The sequence below is a fragment of the Chiloscyllium plagiosum genome, chromosome 11, assembly GCF_004010195.1.
Source record: "Chiloscyllium plagiosum isolate BGI_BamShark_2017 chromosome 11, ASM401019v2, whole genome shotgun sequence".
Lineage (NCBI taxonomy): Eukaryota > Metazoa > Chordata > Chondrichthyes > Orectolobiformes > Hemiscylliidae > Chiloscyllium > Chiloscyllium plagiosum.
The window spans coordinates 28,052,932-28,080,303 of NC_057720.1; the positions used below are offsets into that span (position 1 = coordinate 28,052,932).

Below are 27,372 nucleotides of genomic sequence, written 5' to 3' on the forward strand. Positions count from 1 at the left end.
CTGATGAAGGGCTTTTGCCCGAAACGTCGATTTTGCCTGTCCTCGGATGCTGCCTGAATTGCTGTGCTCTTCCAGCACCACTGATCCAGAATCTGGTTTCCAGCATCTGCAGTCATTGTTTTTACCTCTCTGATCTTTGAGGGGAGAAAGTGAGGACTGCAGATGCTGGAGATCAGAGCTGAAAATGTGTTACTGGAAAAGCACAGCAGGTCAGGCAGCATTCAAGGAACAGGAGAATCGAAGTTTCGGGCAAGAGCCCGATTCCTGAAGAAGGGCTCATGCCCGAAACGCCGATTCTCCTGTTCCTTGGATGCTGCCTCATCTTTGAGGGGCCCTATTCTCTCCCTAGTTACCCTTTGGTCCTTAATGTATTTGTAAAAACGCTTTGGATTCTCCTTAACTCTATTTGGATTCAGGATCCTGACCTTGCCATCACCAGTCATTTTAACATAGCATCCTGCTGTCATGCCCACATGTCTGTCCTTGGCATGCTGCAGTGTTCCAGTAAAACACAGCACAAACTGGAGGAACAACACCTCATCTTCAGACTAGGCACCTTACAGCCTTTTAGACTTAATATTGAGCTCGACACCTTCAAATTGTGAACCATTTCTTTCCTTTCTTTTAGCTTGTTATCATGTCCTCCTCTTACCCCCTCCCAGTTAGTGTTCTTTCAAGTCTGGCAGGAGACACACCATTGTCACATCCTGATCACTTAATGTAAACTACTAACATCTTTTCTCCACCATCACACTGGACTCACTACTCCTACCATCACTGCCTCCCCCCTGAATATAGCATATATGCTGACCCGTTACTCTTCATTCCAGCTCTGATAAAGAGTCATCCAGACTCAAAACATTAGCTTACTCTCTCTCCTTTGATGTTGCCTGACTTGCCCTCCTCTGCTTTGCTGAACTGGTCCTCACCCTCAACCTCCTTTAACTCCTCCCATTTCCTCCAAATTAAGGTGGTGGCCATGGGTACCTGGATGGCCCCAGCTATGCCTGTCTCTGCCGGCCATATCGAATAGTCCCTCTTCACCTATGCAGTACTATACCCCAACTGTTCCGGCATTACATCGATAAGTGCTTCAGTGCAGTGTACTGCACCCAGACTGAACTGGAACAGTTCATCGACTTTGCCCACAACTTCTATCCCGCCCTCAATTTCACTTCGGTCCATTCGTGACACCTCCCTCCCCTTTCTTGATCTCACCATTTCCATCTCCGGCAATAGTCTTCAGATGGACATCTACTACAAACCTACAGACTCCCATAACTACCTGGACTACACCTCCTCTCACCCAGTATCCTGCAAGAACTCTATCCCATTCCCCTAATTCATCCACCTGCGCCGCATCTGCTTGGACGAGCATCCCAGTTGTTCCCCACACTTTTCCTCCCTCCGTCATCCAGACAGTCCTCCGCTGCACTACCTCTATTCTCCGTTCCACCACTCTAAACCACCGTATCCTCCCAACGCAATAAGGATAGATTCCCCTTGTCCTCACCTACCACCCCACCAATCTCCGTATCCAACGCATCATCTTCAAAGACTTCCGCCAACTCCAAATAGACCCTACCACCAAGAACATCTTCCCTTGCCCACCCCTCTCAGCCTTCCACAAGGACTGTTCCCTCCGACAGTCCTTGATTCACGCCACTCCCACCACCGATCCACCAAGCTCCTTCCCTTGCAACCAGAACAAATGCAAAACCTGCCAGTACACCACCCCCCTCGCCTCCATCCAGGACACAAAACAGTCCTTCCAGGTGAGGCAGAGGTTCACCTGCCCCTCTTCTAACTTAGTTTACTGCATCAGGTGCTCCCGTTGTGGTCTTCTCAACATGCGGCAGACTGAACATAAACTTAGAGAACGGCTCATGGAGCATCGCAGCCAGGTCTGCAGTCACTGTCCATTTCAATTCCCCCAATCACTTCTTTTCTGACATGACTATCTTTGGCCTCCTATTGAACACAGTGCCTATTGGAGGAACAACCCTTTCTTGCACCTGGGTACCCTACAGCCCAGAGGACTCAACATTGTGTTCTCCAATTTCAAATCACCTCCCTTCCCAGCCTCACCCCCTCACTGCCTCTGGTCCCTGTCACCAACCGGATTCATTCCTCCCATTGACCAACCAGGTCATACCCTCAACCTGTCTTCATTTATCACCACTTCACCACCCTGCCCCCACCACTCCCTTTATCTGCAGCTCCCCCCACCCCCACCCCCAGTCCTGAAGAAGGATTACACCCGAAACATGGACTTCTCCACCTCCTGATGCTGTCTGGCTTGCTGTGTTCTTCCAGCCTCCTGCCTGTCTGTAATGATCTCCTGCATTTGTTGTTTTCAGTACAGATTCCAGCATTTACAGTAATTTGTTCCTACCAATAAAAATCTTGCTGATAATAAATTGGGAGTAGTGATTAAATTTTGTATACTTGCATAATTAGTTGCAGTTACAGCTACAGATTTATTTGGATGTCAGGAGCACATTGTTAATCAGAGTAGGAACTTTTGCAAAAGTAAAATGTTGTTATATGGGAACGCAGAGGGAAGTGGCAAAATAGTTAATATCAATTGTGCAGAGAATTAAGCCATTAGTAATCCTGAGACTGAAGAATGGGAGAGGTCCAAGATATGAAAAATTATGTTTTGGAAGGAAATCCAGTATGGAGGCTCCAGTCGAGAGGCAAGTGATAGAGGAACCTAAGATTGTGAGTTTACTTGGATGCTGCATTGCAATAAATGGTTGCATAAAAGAGGAACATGATGGTCATCTATTATCAGCATCCCTATTTATTATCATTATTTCATGACCAAAAGGAGGTAGATATCATTAATGCCACGAGTTGTGCCAGCCCTAAGCCACATTTAACAGCAGGTGTCCTAAAAACAAGTGGTGTAATATGTCACCTGGTTCATGTCTGACCAACTTGTTTGATTTTTTTTAAGAGTTGACCAGGTTTGTAGATGAGGGCAATGCTTTTGATGTAGTGTACTTCAACTTCAGCAAGGTTTTTCATAAAGTCTTGCTTGGGAGATTGATTGTAAAAGTAAGAGCCCATAGGATCCAAGGAAATCTTGCAAATTGGATTCACAGTTGAGTGACCAGCAGGAAGCAGAAAATGATAATTGAGGAGCACCTTTTTGATTGGAAGTCTTTGTTCATTGGAGTCCCACAGAGGTCAGTGTTGTGGCCTGAATATAGACTTGAATATAGGAAGGTTGAAGTTCGCCAATGACATAAAAATAGGTGAAGTGGCATTTAGTGAGGGACATCGCCTTAATTTACAATTAGATATAAGCAGGCTAGTCAGATTGAATTCCATTTGCCAGTGATCCGTCAATCTAGATAAACGTGAGTTGTTGCACTTCGGCAGAGTGAACAAGGCAACGGAGGTACAGGATGGATGGTAGGACCCTGGAAAATACTGAAAATCAGAGGGATCTTGGTCTACCTGTATGTTGGTCCCTTAAGGTGGATTATGTGGTTAAGGAGGTATGTATTATATTTGCCTTTATTAGTTGAAGCATCGAGTTTTAGAGCAGGAGGTTATGTTGAAATTGTGTAAAATTTTGGTTAGGCCACAGCTAGAATGTTATGTTTGGAATCCACATTATAAGAGGGATATGATTGCAGTGGAGAACTTGCAGAACAGATTTAACAGGTTATATCCTGGGCTGGAGAGTTTATTATAAAGGGAGATTGGACAGACAGGATGTTTTTTCCTTCAAGTAGAGGGAATAGGATTGAAATATATAAAAATCAGGGACATAGTAAGTGTAGACAGGAAGAAACTTTTCCCCTTGATATTGGATCAATGCCCAGAGCGCATAGATTTAATGTAAGGGGCAGAAGGTTTAGAAAAGATGTGAGAGTGGGAATTTGGAACTCACTTCCTATAAGGATGGTAGAGGCAAAAATCCTCATAATATTTAAGAAGTATTTTAATGTGCTCTTGTGATGCCAAGGTGCACAAGATTATGGTCCAAGTGCTGGAAAATGGGTTTAGAATGGTTAGGCAGTTGTTTCTTACCAGAGTGGATACAGAGTGGCTAAAGAACCATTTTTGTGCTATAGGTGTCATTGACTGTATCTGAAACCATTGCTCAAAGGATATAAAATGTTTTGTTTGTACTCATCAAAAGTTGGATGCAAGAAGCAGACGTGAAGAGAGAGACACCAGTTTATACAGCATAAGAAGCAAGTGCTGATTGATTGGGCCATCATTTGGCATGAAAATGCAGCAGGAACAGCTAATGATCAATTTTATTTCTTAGAGCAGGTAAATAGCTTCTGATTGGCCAGTGTGTTGCCATGGGGAAACAGCAGGGTTTGGCTGTCTCTGTGACCCCTTATTTTGCAAAGTGCAACATATGTTAGAAATCCTTTTTACCTACAAAAACAGGGTCCTATATATGTAAGTAGCTTGTAGTATGTGCAAATGCATGTCTCTGCAATCTCTGCTGATGAACCTACATTGGTTTCTGGAGTAACTCTTAGCACAGTGTGAATTATTTACTAAATGATGTCCAATAGCAGAATCACATCTGACGGTGGGAATACTTTTGAGTGTTGCTAGCATGGTCTAGTTGAGCAGAATGACATGCTGCTAACTACAAATGGTCAATGGGACATGCTGTTTGATATGGCCTGCCAGTTGTTGGGATGTATGGCCATCATACATAGTAGCACTAACCAGCACTGGAACTCCTATCATATTACCAAAGTGTTATTTTGACTTACAGTAGCATTTCGTTAGTGAGAACATCACTCATAGATTTGCTGTATGGGGAAGGGGTGTGGTGGCGGGCGGCGTGGTCATAGGGGCAGTGGGGCATCCCAAACAGGAAGGCATAGGTTTAAGATGAGAGAGAAAGATATAAAAGGGACCTAAGGGGCAACCTTTTCATGCAGAGGGTGGTATGTGTATGGAATGAGCTGCCAGAGGAAGTGGTGGAGGCTGGTACAATTACAACATTGAAAAGGCATCCGGATGGATACTTGAATAGGAAGGACTTAGTGATGTGGATCAAATCCAGGTAACTGAGAAATGAGACTAGATTTTTTTAGGATATCTGGTTGGTATGAACCAGTTGGTCTGAAGGATCTGTTTCTGTGCTGTATATCTCTATGACTCAGAGTCCTCAACTTCTTCTCATAAGATAAGACTTTCAGCTCTGGGATCATTCTTGTAAACTTCCTCTGGACCCCCGCCCCAAACGTCAGCGTATTCTTCCTTGAATGCAGGGCACAAAACTGCTGGCAATTTTTTCAATGCAGTCTGAACAGAGCCTTATACAGCCTCAGCAGTACATCTATATTCTTGTACTCTGGCCCTCTTGAAATGAATGCTAACAATTCATTTGCCTTCCCAAATGCCAGTGCAACCTGCATATTAAGCATTAGAGAAGCCTGAACTAAGACTCCCAAGTCCCCTTGCCCATCAGATTTCCAAAGCCTTTCCCCATTTCGAAAAAAGTATGTATAAAAGAGATTAAGCCAAAGTTCTTCCCGCCAAAGTGCATAACCTCATTTTCCAACATTGTAATCCACCCGATACTTCTTTTCTCACTGTCCTAGTCTGTCCACATTCATCTGAAGCTTCCCTGCTTCCTCAACACTATCTGTGTTCCCACCTATCTTTGTGTCATCTGCAAACTTAGCAAAAATGGCCTCTTTGCGTTCGGTTAGATTGCTAATGTATTAATAGTGATTCCCAATATTACGTATTAATAGTGATTAATAGTAATTGTGATTCCCAACACTGACCCCACCAGAACTCGACTAATGAGGGGCTGCCATCCTGAAAAAGACTCCTTCATCCCCACTCTCTGTCTTCTGCCAGTCCTCTATTCATGCCACTACCTTGCCCCAAAGATGGGCTCTTATTTAGCGGTGTCCTGTGCAGCACCTGTCTGAGTCCTTCTGGAATCCAAGTAGATAATTTTCACTGGCTGTCCTTTGTCCAATTCGCTTGTTACTTCCTCAAAGAATTGGAACAGATTTGTCAGGCGTAACCTTGTCTTGATAAAGCCATGCTGACTCAGCTCTATTTTACCATCCACTTCCAAGCAATCTCATCCTTAATATTGCATGGTAAAATCTTAGTAACGACTGAGGTCAGACTAACTGGCCTGTGCTATCCTGTCTTCTGAGTCTCTCCCTTCTTCAACAGAGGTTCAACATTAGACATTTTTCAGTCCTCTGAGAACCTCCCTGCCTCCAGTAATTCCTGAAAGATTACCACTTATAACTTTGCCATCAGCTTGGCTATCTCCTTCAGTCCTCTGTGGCATAGTCTGTGTGGTCCAGGTGATTTATCCACCTTCAGACCCTTCAGCTTGTCTAGTACATTCTCCTTAGATGGCCACTGCACTCATCTCTACATTTGACTATCTTGAAGTTCTGGTATGCTGCTGGTGTCTTCCACTATGAAAACTTCTGCAAAGTATGCATTCAGTTTCTCTGCCGTTTGTTTGTTCTCCACCCTCACTTTCCAGGAGTCCAATGTCTGTTCTAAATATCTAAAAAAAACTCTTGCAATCTTATTTTGTATTGCCAGCTAGCTAACCCTTATATTTTATCTTCTCCCCCACTTAATGCTTTTTATAATTATCTCTGCTGGTTTTTAAAAGCCTCCCCTTTATATTCCTGGGATGTGGGTGTTGCTGGCTGGCCAGCATTTATTGCCTGTCTCTAGGTAGCCTTGAGAAGGTGGGGATGAGTTACCTTCTTTAACCACGGAGTTAAAAATCACACAATACCCCTGGCACCTCCACATCATTCTTTAACCATTGCAGTCTACATGCTTTAGGTTAATCTACAGTGATCCTTTGGAAGGGAATTCCTGGATTTTGCCCCAGTGACAGTGAAGGAACAGCAATATATTTCCAAGTCAGAATAGTGACTGGCATGGAGGGAGCTTGCACCTGGTGATGGAATTCCCATGTATCTGCTGCCCTTGTCTTTCCATGGAAGTGGTCATGGGTTTGAAAGGTGCTCTCTAAGGATCTTATGTGAATTTCTGCAGTGTACCCAGTGATAATATACACTGCTGTGAAGGAGTGGATGCATGTCAATGTGGTGTCAATCAAGTGGGCCGCTATATCCCTGATGGTGTCACACTTATTGAATGCAGTTCGAGCTGCAGACATCAAGGCAAATGGGGAGTATTCTGTCACACTCCTGACTTGTGACTTGTAGATGATAGACAGGCTTTAGGGAGTCATGATGTCCTTACTTCAGTATTTCTAGTCTCTGACCTGCTGTTGTAGCCAGGTGTATATGTGGCGAGTCCACTTGAGTTTGGTCATCAACGATAACCCCAAGGATGTTGATAGTTGGGGCATTCAGTGATGATAACATCATTGAATGTCAAAATGTCTTGGTTCAATTGTCAGTTATTGAAGATGGTCATTGCTTGGGATTTGTGTGGCGTGAATGTGACTTGCCACTTATCAGTCCAAGTGTGGATATTGCCCAGATCTTGTTTGCATTTGAGAACCAACTGTTTAGGTATCTGAGAAGACGAGTGGTGCTGAACACTGTGCATCATTGATAAACATTCTCATATCTGACCTTAATGATGGAAAGAAGGTCATGGATGAAGCAGATGAAGATGGTTGGGCCTCCTACCCTGAAGACCTCCTGCAGGGATATCTTGAAGCTGATATGAGTGACCTCCAACCACCACAACATCTTCCTATGTGTCAGGTATGACTCCAACCAGCAGAGAGTTTGTCCTCTGATACCCATTGCTTTCAGTTTTGCTGAGGCTCCTTGATGCCACACTTGGTTTGATGCGGCCATGACGTCATGTGCTGTCACACTCACCTCACTTCTGGAATTCAGCTCTTTTGTCCACATTTGGACCAAGGCTGTAATAACGTCAGGAGCTGAGTGGCCCTGGCAAGTAACCAAGCTGAACATCACTGAGTAGGTTATTACTCGCAGACAATGCTTGATAACAATCCTGATGACACCTTCCATTGCTTTACTGAAAGTCAACAGTAGACTGACGGGCAGTAATTTCCTGGGTTGGATTTTTCCTGCTTTGTGTGTGCAGAGTTGTCGGAGCTTCACCATGTTGATGCCTTGTTGTTACGTACGCTCAGGGCTGCTCCTGGAATGCCCTCCTGCACTCTCCATTGAACCAGGATTGACCGCCTGACTTGATGACCATGGTGGAGTGGAGAATATGGCAGGGCATGAGGTTGCATATTCTGCTGGTGATAGTTACAACACATCATGGATGCCTAGTCTTGGCTTGCTATTAGTCTGTCCCATTTAGTACGGTGATAGTGACTCACAATATCATGGAGATTATTCTCAATGGGAAGGTGGGGCTTTGTCTCCATTTGGACTGTGTAGTGGTCTTTCTTACCAACACGGTCATGAACAGATGCTTCTGGTAAAGCTGAGGCCAGGTTTATTTTTCCATTTTGTTGGATCCCTTACCACTTGACACAGACCCAGTCGAGCAACTATGTCCTTTAGGACCTGGCTATTTCAGTCTGTAGTGCTGCTGCTGAGCCACTCTTGATGGTGGACATTGAAATCCCCCACCCAGAGTACATTTTGCACTTGCCACCTTCAGTGCTTCATCTGAGTATTGCTCAATGTGGAGGAGTACTGATTCATCTGCTGAGGTTGGACAGTACATGGAGATTTCCTTGCCTTTGTTTAGTCTGAAGCCATGAGACTTCATGGGATCTGGTGTCAGTGTTGAGAACTCACAGGGCCACTCTCGACCAACTGTATACCACTTTTGCAACCACTTCTGCTGTGTCTGTCCTGCCGGTGGGGCAGGACGCATCCATGAATGGTGCTGGTGATGTCTGGGATATTGTCCATAAAGTATGATTCCATGAGTATCGTCATACTCAAGGCTGTTTCTTGACTAGTCTGTGAGGCCATTATCCCAGTTTTGGCATTGGCCCCCAGATGTTAGATTGCTTCCTGAAGAAGGGCTTATGCCCGAAACGTCGATTCTCCTGTTCCTTGGATGCTGCCTGAACTGCTGCGCTTTTCCAGCAACACATTTTCACCTCAGATGTTAGTAAGGTCGAGTTTGCAGAATTGATGAGCTGTTTCTTTCTTTGTCTTTTCCGAAGCCTATGTCGTTGCAGGTTGTCCGCCCAGTTTCATTTCTTTATTGAGATTTTGTGGTTATTGATACAATTGAATGTCTTGCAAGGCCACTTCAGAGGGAAGTTGAGAGCCAACCACATTGCTGTGGCTCTGAAGTTTAATTAAGTCTATAAAGTATTTTTCTTTTACCTCAGGATGAATTTCTGCTGTGCCTCCTGAACTATCCCCAGAAACTCCTGCCATTTCTGCTTCACCATCTTTCCTGCTAGGCTCCCCTTCCAAATGGCTCCCGCCAGCTCCTCACTGATGTCTTTATCGTTACCTTTACTCAGTTGTATTGCCATTATGTCTGATTCCAGCTTATCCCTCTCAAACTGCCTCATTACGCATCGCCAAATCCAGAATCGCCTGTTCCCTAGTGAGCTGCACCCACAAGCTGCTTCAAAGAATCATCTAATAGATATTCCTTGAACTTATTTCCTTGTAATCCACTGCCAACTTGATTTTTCCAGTCCACGTACATAATGAAGACTCCCACAATGATTGATGAGTATCTTTTCTAACATGCCTTTTCTATCTCCTGATTTATTTCCTTCCCCGCATGCTGATTACTGCTAGGAAACCTGAAGATAACTCTCATCAGGGTCATTTTTGCTTTGCAGTTCCTCACATCCACACAGGCTCTGCACCTTACAACCATGTATTGCTTCATGCTATCGATTTAATTTCATTACTTACGAGCAAGGCAAGCCTGCCCACTCTGTTCATCTGTCTGTTGTTTTGATAGGACCTGAATTGTTATACATTTAGTTCCCAGCCTGATCCTCTTGAAGCCATGTTTCTGTGATACTCACAACAACATACCCACCAATTTCAATCTGTGGTACAAGCTCTTTTATCTTGTTCCATACACTCTGAGCATTCAAGTAGAACACATATTCACCTTTAGGGAAGGAAACTGCCATCCTAACCTGGTGTGGCCTATGTGTGACTCCAGTTCTACAGCAATGTGGTTGCCTCTTTACAGCCTCTGGGCAATCAGGGCCAGGCAATAAATGCTGGCCATGTCAGTGAAGCCCACATCTTATGATTTAATTTTTAAAAAGTCCTGGATTAACTGCCCCCCACCCCCCAACCCCCTTTCTCATAGTTGTCCCCTTATTTATTGTGCCTGATTTTAGATTCCTGACCCTTTCCATATGCAGAGTCCTTTTACTTGTTCTGGAAACTTCAATAACCTCTGCTGAGCTCTCCCCCCTTTAACTCTTTCCATAATTTCCGATGCAAATGACCTCCTCCGACCTTTCAATTTAAAGCCCTGTCCACAGCCCAAGCTTTGCAATTCACCAAGACTCTGGTCCCACATGACTGGGGTGGAGCCTATTCCACCAGAACAACTCCCCCCTCTCCCAGTATCCCATGAATTGGAATCTGCTTCTCCTGCACCAATCTTCGAGCCATGTGCATACCTCTTTATTCTTGTAGACCCTGTGTGAATTTGCTCTTGGCTCAAAGATAATTGGGTTTTTGGTCCTGCTTTTTAATTTAGCCCCTACTGTTCATATTCCCTCTGCAGAACCTCTTTCCTATTTCTGCCCATATATTTGGTACCTATGTGGACCATGGCAATTGGATCTCTCCCCTCTCACTCCAAGTTCCTTTACAGCCCAGATGAGAGACCCTGAGCCCAGGGAACAGAGCCTGCGAGCTCACAGTCCTTGGGGCACTGAGAACTGTGTCTTTTCCTTGATTATACTATCCCCAATCACAACTATATTTCTCCTCTTCTCTCCGTGCCCCCCTTAAATGGCACAATTGCAATGGTCAGTTTGCTCATTCTTCCTACAGCCATCTGTACTCTTCATACCGGGAGCAAGAGAAATTTAAGGGCTGAGGCTCCTTCCACGCCATCTCCTGGATCCCTCTGCCTGCTTCACATGTAGTCATACCCTCCTGTCCCTGACCACTGTATGAATTCAAGTTAATTAATGAAAGACATGTGGCTGCTTTTTGAAAGACAATGCCCAGATAACTCTTTCCCCCTGTCTGATGTGTTGCTTTGCTCGAAGATTGGACTCCAGCTCATCAACTCTGGGCCAGAGTTCCTCAAGCAATCAACACTTGCTATAGATCCAGTCACTCCAAAACACAACGGGTCCACCAGCTCCCACATCATGCAGGTACAACCACATCGCCTGGCCTTGCATTTCTATTTTATTTATAATGAATAGCTGTGTAGTTTTCTAGTGAGGGGATAGCATAACTGTGGTTGGTTAGTTTATGATATATTTCAAACTAATGAGTTTGCACTATATAGAGTGTCAGAATCATATCTGTAATACGAGTACTTGTATATCATACTTGTTAGAAAGTTCTGAAAATGTAATTTGTGGGTAACTCTTAGGGAACTGGAGAATCCAGTGGTGGACAACAGAAGAGATGGCTGTACCAATGCTGATACCCACAAAGACAGACTTTTTATTCCTTCCCAAACCACATTGGGCTACATTCGGTAAGTGCAGAAATTGAGGGATTCTCGTCGTGGCCCCACAAATGCCAGATTACTGATCATAAAGATACTGGACATGTGCAATACTTCTCATTCATGTAGGAGATAAGTTTACTCGACACTGCGTTAATTAATATTAAGGATATTTATTGAGAATGCGCACAATTTGCATGTATAACCCTAATGAACTTTTTATCAATTGGTTTTGTAGCTTTACAAGGAATAAAACTCTTAACATATGAAATGCCTTGTGAATTTGCATTTTAGAGCAGAGATGCAATCCAAACATTTAAGTTAGGGCAACATAAAGAATTTTCTGTTACACGCGTTTAGTTTGTCGTCTGGAGGACTGGGATGAAGTTGACTTTATGTTCGATTGTGCTGTCAACCTGTGGTTGAATAACCTGTACCTTTTGCATCAACTGAGTCATTCAGGGCAGTTTTTGACAATTTTGTACAAGTACATTTAACATCCCAGAGTGACATTGATGCTGTTAAAGGAATTTGATATAGTGGGTTCAGTTCCACTTCAGATGAAAATGAGGACTGCAGATGCTGGAGATTAGAGTTGAGAGTGTGGTGCTGGTAAAGCATAGCAGGTCAGGGTGGGTCGGTAAGGGGAAGTCAGCTGGGAATCCACTCAGTGGATTGAGGTGGGGTAATGGTGATAGGTCTGTAGGGAGGGTGGAGTGGATAGGTAGGAAGGAAGATGGACAGGTAGGGCAGATCATGAGGGCGGTGCTGAGCTGGAAGTTTGAAACAGGGATAAGGTAGGAGGAGGGGAAATGAGGAAATTGGTGAAATCCACATTGATGCCATAGGGTTGGAGGGTCTCGAGGTGGAAGATGAGGCATTCTTCCTCCAGGCATTAGGCGATGGAGGAGGCCCAGGACCTGCATGTCCTTGGTGGAGTGGGAGGGGGAGTTGAAGTGTTCGGCGATAGGGTGGTGGAGTTGGTTGGTGCAGGTGTCCCGGAGATGTTCTCTGAAGCGCTCTGCGAGGAGGTGTCCTGTCTCCCTAATGTGGAGGAGACCGCATCGGGAGCAACGGCTACAGTAAGTGAAGTGTGGAAGTGCAGGTGAAACTTTGATGGGTGTAGAAGGCTCTTTTAGGTCCTTGGACGGAGGTGAGGGGGAAGGGGTGGGCGCAGGTTTTGCAATTCCTGCGGTGGCAGGAGAAGGTAGGGAGGGTGGGTTGTTGGGGGAGGGGGGGCATGGATCTGACAAGGTAGTCACGGATGGAACGGTCTTTACAGAAAGCGGATAGAGGTGGGGAGGGCAATATATCTGTGGTGGTAGGGTCCGTTTGTAAGTGGCAGAAATGTTGGTGGATGATGCAATACATACAGAAGTTGGTGGGATGGAAGTTGAGGACCAGGAGGGTTCTGTTCATGGTGTGGTTGGAGGTGTGGGGTTTGAGGATGGAGGTACGGGACATGATGAGATGCGCTGGAGGGCATCTTCAACTGCGTGGATGGGGAGATTGCGGTCTTTAAAGAAGGAGGCCATCTAGTGTGTTCCGTGTGGAACTGGCCCTCATGGGAGCAGATGCAGGGGAGATGGAGGAATTGGGAATAAGGGGTAACATTTTTACAGGAGGCAGTGTGGGAGGAGGTGTAAATCAGGTAGCTGTGGGAATCGTTGGGTTTGTAGAAAATGTCAATGTTGTGTCGGTCACCGTTGATGGAGATGGAGAGGCCCAGGAAGGGGAGGGAGGTGTCTGAGATGGTCCAGGTGAACTTATAGTCTGGGTGGAATGTGTTGGTGAAGTTGATGAACTGTTCAACCTCTTCGTGCGAGTACAAGGTGGCGCCGATGCAGTCAATAATGTAGCGGAGGAAAAGGTGGGACATGGTGCTGGTGTAACTGCAGAAGATGGACTGTCCCACGTAGCTGACAAAGAGACAGGCATAGCTGGGGCCCACGCGGGTGCGAATGGCTGCCCCTTTCGTCTGGAGGAAGTGGGAGGATTCAAAGGAGAAATTATTAAAGGTGAGGACCAGTTCAGCCAAACAAATTAGAGTGTCACTGGAAGGGTACTGGTGGAGACGTTGAGAGAGGAAGAAAGGGAGGGCTTGGAGGCCCTGGTCATGGCAGATGGAGGTGTTTAGAGACTGACCCCAGAGGAGCCTTCCATGTCCATCAGAACATGGACAACAGATATTTTGGAAGTCTTAAAGACATGTCTTGAACTCCAAGTTGAATGTAAGTTATGAGTTGTGTGTGTTTGATATGACAGCCTAAGGTGAAAGAATCCATTAATGGATTAGATGTCATATACATGGACTTTGGTAAGGCATTTGATAAGGTTCCCCATGGTAGACTAATGGAGAAAGTGAAGTCACATGGTGTGCAGGGTGTTCCAACTAAGTGGATAACGAACTGGTTGATCAACAGCAGACAGAGAGTAGTAGTTGAAGGGAGTGTCTCGAAATGGAGAAATCCACAGGGATCAGTGCTGGGGCCACTGTTGTTTGTGTTCTACATAAATGATCTGGAAGAGGTATGATCAGCAAGTTTGCAGATGACACAAAGATTGGTGGGGTATCAAAAAGCACAGGGAACTGTCAAAGAATACAGGAAACTATAGATAGACTGGAGAGTTGGGCGGAGAGATGGCAGATGGAGTTCAGTCCAAATGTGAGGTGATGCATTTTGTAAAATCTAACTCTAGAGCGAATTATACTGTAAATGGAAGAGCCTTGGGAAAAGTTGATGAGCAGAGAGATCTGGGCGTTCAGGACCATTGTACCCTGAAGGTTGCTGCACAGGTGGATAGAGTAGTCAAGAAAGCAAATGGTATGCTTGCCTTCATCGGACGGGGTATTGAGTACAAGAACTGGCAGGTCATGTTAAAATTGTACACGGCATTGGTTTGGCTACATTTAGAATACTGTGTACAGTTCTGGTCGCCACATTACCAAAAGAATATGTACGCTATGGAGTGGGTACAGAGAAGGTTTATGAGGATGTTGCCTGATATGGAAGGTGCTAGCTATGAAGAGAGGTTGAGTCAGTGAGGGTTGTTTTCATTAGAAAAAAGGAGATTAAGGGGGGAACCTGATTGAGGTCTACAAAATCATGAAGGTTATAGATAGGGTAGATAGAGATAAGCTTTTTCCCCAAGGCGAAGGATTCAATATCGAGAGGTTACGCTTTCAAGGTGAGAGGTGCAAGGTTTAAGTGAGATACACGAGGCAAGTACTTTACACGGAGGGTGGTAGGTGCCTGGAATGCGTTGCCAGCAGAGGTAGGAGAGGCAGGCATGGTAGATTAATTTAAGATGCATCTAGACAGATGCATGAGTAGGTGGGGAGTAGAGGGATACAGATGCTTAGAAATTGGGCGACAGGTTTAGACAGCAGATTTGGATTGGCTCAGGCTTGGAGGGCCGAAGGGCCTGTTCCTGGGCTGTAAATTTTCTTTGTTCTTTGTTCTTTAAAATGTCTGCATGAAAATTACCTAATTCTGTGATTTTGAGCAACTAAAGATGATCTAATTAAAGACAGGATTTGTATTAGGGATATGAAGTCCTGCAGTGAGAACACTTAATGAGAAAGCTGAAACACATTCACAGGAAAGCATTTGATGTGCGAAGTGCAGAAATTGCAAATCAGTAACTACAGCATAATCATGGAATGACAAATCAGGCTTTGTGTTAAGCTGAAAGACATTCCAGATTGATATGGCAAAAGTATCACGGACAAAGCTCAGGATGCAAACAATGCAGAGGACATCATGCAAAGGGAATAAAAGGGAAAGAACATTCTGACTGTGAGAAGCTAAGTTATTTTGCACACAAGTGTTTGTCTTGGAGGAGACCCAACAAGTAGCTGTAGATGGACTCCAAAGAGCGATCAGCTGAAGATTGTGACAAATCACGCTACACCATGCAACAGGTCAACTCAGTTAGGCTGTGAGGTGACAAATGGTCTGTCAGTGTTGGAATAATGAGTGCAGGAGGAAAACACCAAGTTAACATAAAATGTCAGATGGATGCCAGCGTGTCATGCAATGTCATAACTTTCAGATCTGTGTGAGGTGGCTAAATGTGGTGATCTAAAAATGAAGCCTCAGAAGTAAGTTTGAGACTAAGTAATGGCACCATACTCATACTGAGGAAACAAATTACTCTAAGCCCAGTGCATTAATAAGTGAAAATATGGAGCAGGCAACAACTACGCATCTCAGCTAGAGCAAGCCAAAAACTTGGACTAGAAACCCTTAATATGCCAAAATAAATTTGTAGTGTGTCACAGAACACTGACTGTGGAAAACAATATATTTACGGGCTTAGTATGTCTTCATGGTGAATATTGACTCGAAGTAGATAGATTCATTGATCTACAGCACAGAGCATAGCCTTTTGGCCCCTTGTGTCCACACTGTTGAAAAGCAACTACCTGTTATAACCCTATTTTCCAGTTCTTGATCTATAGCCTAATATACCTTGGCATCATAACTGTGTGTCGAAATACTTTTTAAATGTAATGAGGGTTTATGACTCTTGCAGGCAGTGAGTTCCAGACTCCCACCACCTGCTGGATGAAAATGTTTCTTTCTGTCTACCCTATCTAAGCCATTCATTATTTTATACATCTCAGTTATGTCCCCTCTCACTCTCATCTTCTCAAAAGTTAACAACCCTAATCTCTCTGTCCAATCTCTCTCCATAACAAGCTCTCCAGCCAAGGTCCTGGTAAATCTCCTCTGCATGCTATCCAGTGCTATCATGTTCCTCCTATAATGTGGATTCCAGAACTGCACACAATACTGTAGCTGTGGCCTAATCACCATTTTATACAATTCTGACATAACCTCTATACTCTTAGTTTCAATGCCCTGACTAATAAAGGCAAGTATACCATATGCCTTCTTAACCATTTTATCAACCTGTCCTGATACCTGAAGGAACCAGTACACATAGATACCAAGCTCCCTCTGATCCTCGATGCATCCCAGGGTATTCCCTTGCCTTGTTGTCCTGCCCAAGTGCATTACCTCACGTTTATCCAGATTGAATTCCATTTGTGACCGATCAGCACATCTGACAATCCCATTTACGTCTTCTTTAGTCTGAGGCTATGTTCCTCACTATTTATCACCTCAACAATTTTTAAAACATTTGAAATAGATATGTGTCTAAGATCAATGCAGCATCCGCTGAGGCAAGTTCCAGCTGTTCTTAACGTCAGCCTGAAAGTCCACAAAGAAGAACTGAAAAAGAAGAGAGAGACCAAGAAAGTGTTAACTGTTGGAATTTGCAGCATGATAGCATTGAAACAAAACTTTAGCAATTGAGAGTATGAATCAATTCAAAAGATCCAAATAAATGTCTGAAGATATCTCACCATCCCATGCCAATCGTTGAAGGAACTTGACCATAAACAAGAGGATATATTGAGGCACAGGATGGGGGCCCAGCACTTCAGTTTCTACATAACGACGAGAGAATGTATTGAGACTCAGGATCCCAGTCCCAGAAACAAGAGGGGAGGCATAGTATTAACAGGCGCAGCTTCTGCTACTGCTGATTGGGAGAAAAAAAAACTAATGGCGACATTATGAGGAAGTGGTTCGTTTTTTTGTGCTTTTTTTAAAAGGGTGTTTTTCAGTAGAAGGGATTAACTGAAACGACAGGAATACATGAAAGTCAGGGCTGATATAAAAAAAAGTAAACAAAGTGCGGTAAAGGAATTACAGTAAAGTTAGTGTAAGGGAAGTAAGTTTAAGACTATATAGAATAACCAAAGGTCCTGGTCCAGATTGGTACCAGTGACTTTAGTAGGAAGGGGGATGAGGTCTTGCAGTCAGAATTTAGGAAGCTTGATAGAAAGTCAGGAAGCGGGATCTCACGTTTAATAATGTCAGTGCCATGTGCAAGCGAGTACAGAAATAGAAGGATAGGCAGATGAATGCGAGGCTGGAAAGATGGTGCAGGAGAACGAACTTTAGATTTCAAAGACATGGATCGACTCTGGGGAAGTTTACACCTGTGCAAGCCAGATGAGTTGCATAGCACAAAGCTGGGACTGAGTTCTTTGCGGGGTGTTTTGCTAGTGCTTTGGGAAGGCTTTAAAGTAACTTGGCAGAGATGTGGGAACCAAGGGAGAATAATAGAGGAGAAACTCAGGGTTCACAAAATACATGGCAAAGCAACTGGCAGTGACGTAGACAATGGCAGATTAGTAGTTGAAATCAGAGGAAGAAAGAAAAATCTTTTAAGTCCAGAACAGGATTATTGTGCATGCATGTGAACACCTGAAATATGGTAAATAAGGTTGTCATAAGGAATTTTGATGTTGTGCTGATAACACAGACCTGGCTCAAGAAAGGGCAAGACTGAATGTTAAATATGTCTCGGTACAAAGTAATCAGAAAAGGCAGAAAAGGTGGGAAAGGTGGGAGGGGTAGCAGTATTGGTTAAGAAGAGCACTACATTGCTCGCAAAAGAGATGTCTCAGAGAGACCGAGCATAGAATCAATTTGGCTAGAGCTAAGGAACAAAATTACATTGTTAGGTATAGTCTATCGAATACCAACTAGTGAAAAGGATGCTGGAAAACAAATCTGCAGGGAAATTACAAAGAGATGCATGTTGTAGAGTAATTATAATGGGGCACTTCAGTTTCCCAAACACAGACTGAGATATTTGTAGAGTGAAAGGCAGGTGTTCTTGGATTGTGTACAGGAGAGCTTCTTACAGCAGTATGTTTCCAGTCCAAGAAAAAAAGGTTGCATTGTTGGACCTGTGTCTTGGAAATGAGTTGGACTAAATAGACCCCATGTCATATGGGGAACATTTAGGAGACAGTGATCATGGTATCATAATGTTCAGGATGATGCTGAAGAAGATGTGTAACAATGCAGAGTCAGAAAAATCAACTGATGGAGCGCATATTTCAGTGGAGCATGAGCAAAGTTGGCCAGTATTGACTGGATTGGAAGGTTGGCTGAACAGTGATCCAACTTCAAAGAGGACATTTCTCAGGAACAGTCTAGGCATGTTCCCTCAAATGTGAAAGGTCGAACAAACAAATCTAGGGCTTCTTGGATGACAAAGGAGTTAGAAATTAAGGTTAAAGGTGAGCTTATGACAAGTGTCAGGCAGAAAATAAAATTGGGAACCAAGACAAATACAGAACATTTAGAAGTGGCAAAGCATATAAAAGCAGCAAAGAGAATTTATGAGAACGACTTAGCAGCCAACATGAAGATGCTTTCTAGTTCTCCTAAGGTTACATAAATAGTAAAATTGTGATAAGAGGAGTTGAGCCGATTAGGGATCTACATCTGGTGACTAGGCATGTCCAGTATGTTAAATGACTACTTTGTGTTAGTCTTTACCAAAGAGAGAGATGTTGTCTAGGCCATGGCAACAATGGAGGAAACTTGGTCATTAGAAGTTTTTAAGTAGAAGTGTTGAATAGACTGTTGGTGCTTACATTTGACAAGGCATCAGGGCTGGATGAGATATAACCAAGAATTTTAACAAAGTGAGAGTGGAAATTGAAGGACCATGGGCTACAATCTTCCCTGGACTTGGGGAGGTGCCAGAAGATATAAAATTTGAAAATATTACCACCTTTTTCAAACAGGGAGTAAGGATAATCCCAGCAATTACAGTGGTGGGAAAATTTCTAGTGACAATTATTTGGGATGGAATTAGTTGTCAACATGGAAGAAGGTGAATTGATCAGGAAAAGTCAGACTGACTTTCTAAAAGGGAAATAATTTTTAATTTGTTGGGTTTTTTTTGGATAAGTAACAAAAGCTTGGTGAGACTAACACTGTTCTGGAAGGCAGTTAATGCAATGCCACCCAACAGACATCAAGGCAAGTTGTAGATAATGGATCAAAAGGGTCAGTAGCAACACGGATACAAAATTGACTGACTGTTAGGAACCAAAGACTAATAGTCAATGAATAATTTTCAAATTGGAAAAAGGTTTGCAATGGAATTCCCCAGGGTTTGGTATTGGGACCCTTGCTTTTCTCATACATCTGAATGATTTGGATCTTGATCTACAGGGAACAATTTCAAAGTTATAAGGTGACATTAAGCTTTGAAGAATTGTAAACTGTAATAAGGATAGCCTATAGCTCCAGGAGGGGAGAATTTTGCAGGTAATGATCTTAGCTCGACTAGATTCAAGATTATTATGGCAAAGGTCAAGGATGGGTTAGAATGGTCTGGGAGCAGATACTTTCTGTCTCGGGTAAATCTGACTCAGAAAAGTGAGATGCATTTAGGAATTACGTTTAACGAATGTTCCAATTAAAAAAAAAAGGGTGCCTGTGGACCCTGGATGTCAAGATATATTCAGTTAATTGAAAAAGGGAGCTTATGGCAGATATAAAACAGCAGAAGCCCGTGAGGAATGTAGAATGTGCTAGAGGGAACTTAAGGTGACGATTATAAAAGCTATAAGGGGACATGCAAGGATTATGGCAAGTAAAATAAAGGAAAGCCCCAAGTTGCTTTACAGGTACATTGTGTCAAAGGATAATGAGGGTAAGAGTGGAGCCCATTAAGGACCACAGTGATAATGTGTGGAGCCAAAGGATGTGGGTAGGGCTCTAAATGAATTTTTTTTGTCAGTGCTCACTAGTGAGAGCAACGATACTGGTATAAATATCACGAAGAAGATGTGATATGATTAAAGAAATTAGTGTAGACAGGAGGTTATGAGTGGTCTGGCAGGCTTAAAAGTACATAAATGTCCAGAGATGGATGTATCTCAGGTTGTTGAGTGAAGCAAGGAAGGAAAGAGCAGGGGTGCTTGCAAAAATGTTCAATTCCTCTCTGGTCACAGGAGTGGTACTGGAAAACTAATGGATAGCCAGTGTGGTACTGTTTTTCAAGAAGGGAACAAATACTAAGGAACTACAGGTCAGTCAGTCTCACCTGTTGGTGATGGGGAAACTATTTGAAGCAATTCTGAGGGACAGAGTTAATTTGTGTTTGGAGAGGCAGAGATTAATCAAGGACAGTGAGCATGCTTTTGTTAAGGGGAGGTTATGTTTGATCACCTTGATTGAATTTTTTTGAAGAGGTGACCAGGTGTATTAGTGAGGGCTGTGCTTTTGATATAGTCTATTTGGACTTCAGCAAGGCTTTAGATAAGGTCCTGCATGGGAGACTGATAGCAAAGATAAGAACCCATGGGATCTAAGGAAATTTGGCAAGTTGGATCCATAGATGGCTGAGTGGAAGGAAGCAGAGGATGATGGTCATGGGGTGTGGATGTACACTGGTCCCTTAAGGTATCAGGACAAGTGGATTAACGGGTTAAGACAGCATGGTTTACTTGTCTTTATTATTCAAGGCATCAAGTATAAAAGCATGAGGTTATTGCAGAACTGCATAAAGCATTGGTTAGGCTAGCAAGAGTATTGTGCAGTTCTGGAATCTACATTATAGGAGGGATGTGATCATATTGGAGAGGGTGCAGAGGATGTCGTCTGGGCTGTAGACTTTGAGCTATGAAGAGAGATTGGTTTGATTTTAATGTCATGTGTACTCAAGTACAGGAGTACTGTGAAATGTGTATAATGTTGCCACACATTTAGGATATAGAGAAGCTGCAGAGCTGGGCAGAAAGGTGGCAGATGGAATTCAATGTAGCTAAGTGCGAGGTGATTCACTTTGGGAAGAATAACAAAAAGATGGGGTACTGGGCTAATGGTCGGATACTTGGTAGTGTGGATGAGCAGAGGGATCTTGGTGTCCATGTACACAGATCTCTGAAAGTTGCCACCCAGGTAAATAGTGCGGTGAGGAAGGCATATGGCGTACTGGCTTTTATTGGTAGAGGAATTGAGTTCCGGAGTCCTGAGGTCATGATGCAGTTGTATAAGACTCTGGTACGGCCGCATCTGGAATATTGTGTGCAGTTTTGGTCGCCATACTATAGGAAGGATGTGGAGGCATTGGAACGGGTGCAGAGGAGGTTTACCAGGATGTTGCCTGGTATGGAAGGAAAATCGTATGAGGAAAGACTGAGGCACTTGGGGCTGTTTTCGCTAGAGAAAAGAAGGTTTAGGGGTGACTTGATTGAGGTGTACAAGATGATTAGGGGGTTAGATAGGGTCGACAGTATGAACCTTTTCCCGCGTATTGAGTCGGGTATTACAAGGGGGCATAGCTTTAAATTAAGGGGGGGTAGATATAGGACTGATGTTAGGGGTAGGTTCTTCACTCAGCGAGTTGTTAGTTCATGGAATGCCCTGCCAGTAACAGTGGTGGACTCTCCCTCTTTATGGGCATTTAAGAGGGCATTGGATAGGTATATGGAGGATAGTGGGTTAGTGTAGTTTAGGTGGGCTTGGATCGGCGCAACATCGAGGGCCCAAGGGCCTGTACTGCGCTGTATTCTTCTATGTTCTATGTTCTACAAGGCGCCATCTTGGGTACAAGTACCTAGATACAAAATCTTAAGAACAAGGTAGAAAAAAGGAACAAAGTTAGACATTAAAAGTTGCAGTAATTGTAGTATAGTGTAAATCATATGAAGTAAGGTTAAAACTTACACATTGCATACCTCAATTTTAAGTAGAAAATTAAGAAATAAAGCTACAAGTTCAAACATTACAGTCTGACTTAAATGCTTAGACGTGGTGGGATCACACTTTGAGGAATCACCTCAAGACCGAAAGTCTACACTGAGACCACGCCAGACCGATAGACTGCCACGCTGGGCCACTGAGAGACCACCATGCTAGGCTAAAGGTCCACCACACCAGGCCGAAAGACCGCTGCGTCGGGCCAGGAATCCGCCATGCTGAGCTGAAGGGCTGCCATACCAGACTGGGAGGTCACCTCGCTGGGTCTAGACCGAGTCCGAGGCCAGGATTCTGTGGCTGGGAGAAGAAAGAAGAGAGAAGGGAAAAAAGCACAAAAGCGATGAAACAAAGAGAGAAAAAGAAAGAAATAGAAATGGATGGAGTAGGTGAGTTGTGTCTGAAGTGTCCTACTCTGCTGCTATTGGGTGAATTTTGGATAGAGTTAGCTGAAATGAACTGGGCAGATAGATTAGCAGGAATGACAGTTAGCAAGCACATGCAGACATTTAAGGAGGAAATTTATGACTCAGCAAAAATGCAGCCCGGTTAGGATGTATGATTCCAAGAGAGGTAGAAATCAATGATGGCTGAAAGGACAGGGTGGTGAAGAAGGCATTTAGCACGCTAGCCTTCATTGGTCAGAACACTATGTATAGGAAATGGGATGACATGTTGCGACTGTACAGGACATTGGTAGAAACCTATCCCTTTGCTGGAGGGATCAATGATCAGGGAAATGGATTTAAGGTAAGGTACAGAAGGCTTAGAGGAGATGTTAGGGGAAAAAACCTTTTTCACCCAGAGAATGGTGGGAATCTGGAACTCACTGCTGGTAAGGATGGTAAAGACAGAAATCCTTATACATTAATGAAGAATTTAGATGCAAACCTACGATGCCAAGCCACGCAAGGTTAAGGGCCCAGTGCTGGAAATTGGGATTAGAGTAGATAGGTGGTTGTTTTTAAGCAGCATGGACATGATGGGCCAAAGGGCCTTTTTCTTTGCTGTATACCTTTATGACTGTATGACTGTGTATGGATAGACATGTTGGTGGCATGGGCAGATCAGTTTCATTGCAGAGAAGTGTGAAGCGATGCATTTTTGAAGGAAAAACATTGAAAGACAATGTGAAATACGAATTACAATTCTCAGGAGGGTGCAGAAGAACTTGGGTGTAATGAAACAAAGAACTGTGAATGCTGGAGATTTAAAACAAAAACCCGATTTGATGGAGAAACTCAGCATGTCTGGTAACATCTATGGCGAGAAAGCAGAGTTAATGTTTCATGTCCATGACCCTTCTTCAAAACTATTAGTAGCTGGGAAATCATTATATTTGTGCTAATGTGGGGTGGTGACATGTGTGGTTGCTGGAAGTAAAGGAAAGGAGTGAGTGAATGAATAAGTGGAGATGGAGCCCAGACAGAGAAAAAATTATCCAAATAGCTCATTCCTGAGGAAGGGCTTTTGGCCGAAATGTTGACTCTCCTGCTCCTTGGATGTTGCCTGACCTGCTGTACTTTTCTAGCACCAAACTTTAGACTCTGATCTTCAGTATCTGCAGTCCCCACTTTCTCCTAGAGAGAAAAAGACAGTTGAGAAGACAAAGGGATGGCTGATTGGATGGACCTGGGTATATGTGATGATTGCAGGTCAGGTAGAGAGAGAGCAGTAAAGCGTTTTGTCAGCTTTATTAAAAGTGTATAGAGTACAGAGCAAGAAGGTGATGTACAACAAACTTGTTACACCTCAGCTGGAAATTGTTTTCTTCACACATGATGTGACCAAGCCAATGTCACTCAGCATTTATTGCCCTTCCGAAGTTGCCCTCAAGAAGCTGGTGGGGAGCTGTTGTTTTCGTTCTTTTGGTTGACTCACAATGCCATTACAGAGGCAATTCCAGTGTACAGTTCTAGGTACCACATTATAGGAAGGATGTGACTACAGTGGAGAGAATGCAGAAGTGGTTTACAAGAATTGTTCTGGGTTGAGGAATTTATTAGGATAGATTGAAGAAGTTGGGATTATTCTCCTTGGACAAAGGAGGCTAAAGTGCAGATCTGATAGAGGTTTTCAAAACCTTGAGTGAGTTTGTTTGAGTAGATAAGAAGAAACTGTTCCCACTTGTAAAAAGAGCAAGGGCAAGAGGGCATAGATTTAAAGTGATGTTCATAAGGAGCATGAGTGAATTCAGGAGAATCTTGTTCACAGAGTGAGTAGTTAGGGTGTGGATTGCAGTGTCTGAAAGTGTGGAAGAGGTATTCAGGAGGGAATTGGGTGATTATTTGGATAATAAGAATGTACAAGGGTATGGGATAAATCAGGAGATTGCCATTGAGTAATGGTGCTCGTTTTATGAGTTGGTGCAGGCACGATGAGTCAGTGGCTTTCTTCTGCACCATAACAGTTCTGTCATTCTGTGAACTTGCACTGACCTCGATAGAAAGAGCAGATACTTTTAATAAGCTTCACTTGCCAGTATCAGCATTTTAAATACATTCTGGATGCTATTTGGAAGATACAGATAGTTGCACTTGTTTAATGACATATTTAATGATCTTCCCACAGTAAAAACTATAGTGATGATCGTACTTTATGGATGTGGAGGCACATCGGATGAAGCCTTTGCTGATCATGATCAAAATCTATCAAACAGAGTTTTCCCAAATGAACTTGAAGCAAATATTTTTGTGTTCAACGGTTAAAGATACTTGACCTCCATGTACTTGACATCACATACTGATAGCAAAATGTTTTGACCCAGATCCTGAAAGATGATAGCTATAGCTGCGGTGTAGTGACCAACAGGTGCAATAGCATTGCAAACATTTTTGCATTTGTTACTATTTAGCAAACTTTCCCAATTGGTCACCAATTGGAGCATTGAACAATAAACAGTGTCTACTAAAATCAGTTAACTCTGAATGGCAATGCCAATGCTGATATGCTTTGACCTAAGTGGTAAAGTTACCATGTAGTGTAATACTAGTGAGTTAGGATTTGGGAACAGCCTTACTGCAGCAAGATAACCAGTTGTACTTGCATCCAGTTATTAACACAATTACAGCTTAACTATGCAAGAGTTTATGCCTTTCCATTGTCTTTGGATCTGAACAGAAAGATCATCTGCACACACCATACAAGTGAGGGAAATGGATGTTCATTGCTGTCATGTTGTTGAAGGTTTTGAGGGTTGTGTGTTGTTGAGATTTCCTTCCTCAAAACACAATAGACACAGAATCTTTCGATATATTTTTTAAAATATTTTTAAGGCTGGGAAGCAGGTTGATTCTTAGTTACCAAGGGAATGAAAGATTATTGGGATATGTAAGAATGTAGAGTTAAGGTTATAATCAGATTAGTCATTATCTTATTAAATGACAGTGCAGGCATGAAGAGCCTAGTAGCCTACTCCTGTTCCGTGCTGGGCGGCACGGTGGCAGAGTGGTTAGCACTGCTGCCTCACAGTGCCACAGAGCTGGGTTCAATTCCCGCCTCAGGCGATTGACTGTGGAGTTTGCACATTCTCCCTGTCTGCGTGGGTTTCCTCCGGGTGCTCCGGTTTCCTCCCACAGTCCAAAAAAGTGCAGGTTAGGTGAATTGGCCATGCTAAATTGCCTATAGTGTTAGGCAAAGGGGTAAATGTAGGGAAATGAGTCTGGGTGGGTTGTGCTTCGGCGGGTCAGTGTGGATTTGTTTGGCCGAAGGGCCTGTTTCCACACTGTAAGTAATCTAATCTAATCAAATCAAATAAATAAAAAAGCAAACGCTGTAGCAAAGGGTGAAATTTTCCAAATTCACTAAAGAACAGCTTGACATGTTCTGGAAGTCGTCAGCCCAGCCCAGAGTCACTGAATCTGATAAACAACTTACTCAAAATAAACAAAATCCCCAGTAAGAGACACCTCTTTAACTTCTACAAGAGGTAGTGACGAGAAAAGTAGTGATGAAACAATGGTCTGAAAGTATCAAGGACACCCTGTGGTCGCAATAGCATATAGAGATGAATTGAATGTCCAAGCTGACATTATACAATAAAATAAGTCAAACCGAAAGGAATCGAGAGGAGAGATGCACAAGCACATTGAAGAAAGCCACCAAGGAATTGAAACAAGTTTGAGGAAGGCAAAAGAAGTGTTGTCTTGTTTTGTCTACCCAAACCAAATGGATTGTAATGGTTCAAGAAGATACCTCACCTCCACCTATAATGGTAACAAAGGATGGCCAAACGATGCTTGCCCCATTAACGATGACTCCATCCCATCAATGAATTATTAAAAAAAAATGCTCGGGCAAATGTATGTGAGGTAATCCTCAAATGGGGAAGCATACCTACTGAAGGCATGGGGAGTAAACTAGTACAAAGACTCATCGCATGCACCCAAACTAACCTTTCAATATTAAAAAGCTACTAAAGCCAGAAGTAATGAAAGGCATGAATGAGAAAAGCAATCTTATACAACAGGAATCCTGATCTTATTTTGACAAAACTACCAAGCAGTTATCAGAATTGAGCACTGGAGAGTTGTTCAAGTTAGGAACCTTCAGTGTTTTCAATTTGACTCAGCCCAAGTAATAATATGACAATGACAAAGCACACTTTTCATCTCCATCTCGCATGATGGAATTAAGTGACCAGATACAGTGTCACAAACACAGGCAAAAAAACATGCAACTGCAGAAGTTGTTCCTTCGCTGCGTGCAACTGATCAGGAAGTTGTGAATGAACTTGGCATCTGCATTGGTCACAGCATCAATCATCAGTCCCAGCGAACTATAACGTCCAAATAGAAATTGAACAGCAGTTAACACAGCAGCAAAAAGTGTTTTAGGAACAACACTCCCTGGAGAACTAAGTCAGCCAGATGTACAGCCAATGACAAAGCATTAAGGTACCATTAAGAGAAGGCATGGTTTAAAGACTGTGGAATGCATGTGCAGAAACTGATGAGAATAATAACAGCTAACACATGAGAACAGTCATATGTGGTTGGTAACTTGCAATAAATTCAATTTTTCTTTGTACAAAGTGGAAGAATATTTGGGATAGAAATACAATACTGTATTAGCTTGCTGCTGTTCTCGTGAGACACTCACTCATTGTGGAGCTAGTTCAGTAATGATGCAGTTGTCATGATGTGGAGGTGCGGTGTTGGACTGGGGTGGACAAAGACAGAAGTCATACAGCACCAGG

The 27,372-nt window shown here is 43.3% G+C and overlaps 1 protein-coding gene across 7 annotated transcripts in view; it reads left to right on the forward strand.

Annotated features, from left to right (window-relative positions):
* LOC122554242 (CMP-N-acetylneuraminate-beta-1,4-galactoside alpha-2,3-sialyltransferase-like) overlaps window positions 1-27,372 on the forward strand; it is a 627,037-nt gene that overhangs the window by 218,465 nt on the left and 381,200 nt on the right. For 6 of the 7 annotated variants that reach the window (XM_043698962.1, XM_043698961.1, XM_043698960.1 and 3 more), the window contains exon 4: window positions 11,509-11,616. The exons of the other annotated variant lie outside the window; for it this stretch is intronic. In XM_043698962.1, the coding sequence (XP_043554897.1) occupies window positions 11,509-11,616 (108 nt within the window). The remainder of the gene's footprint in view (window positions 1-11,508; window positions 11,617-27,372) is intronic. 7 annotated transcript variants of the gene reach the window in all.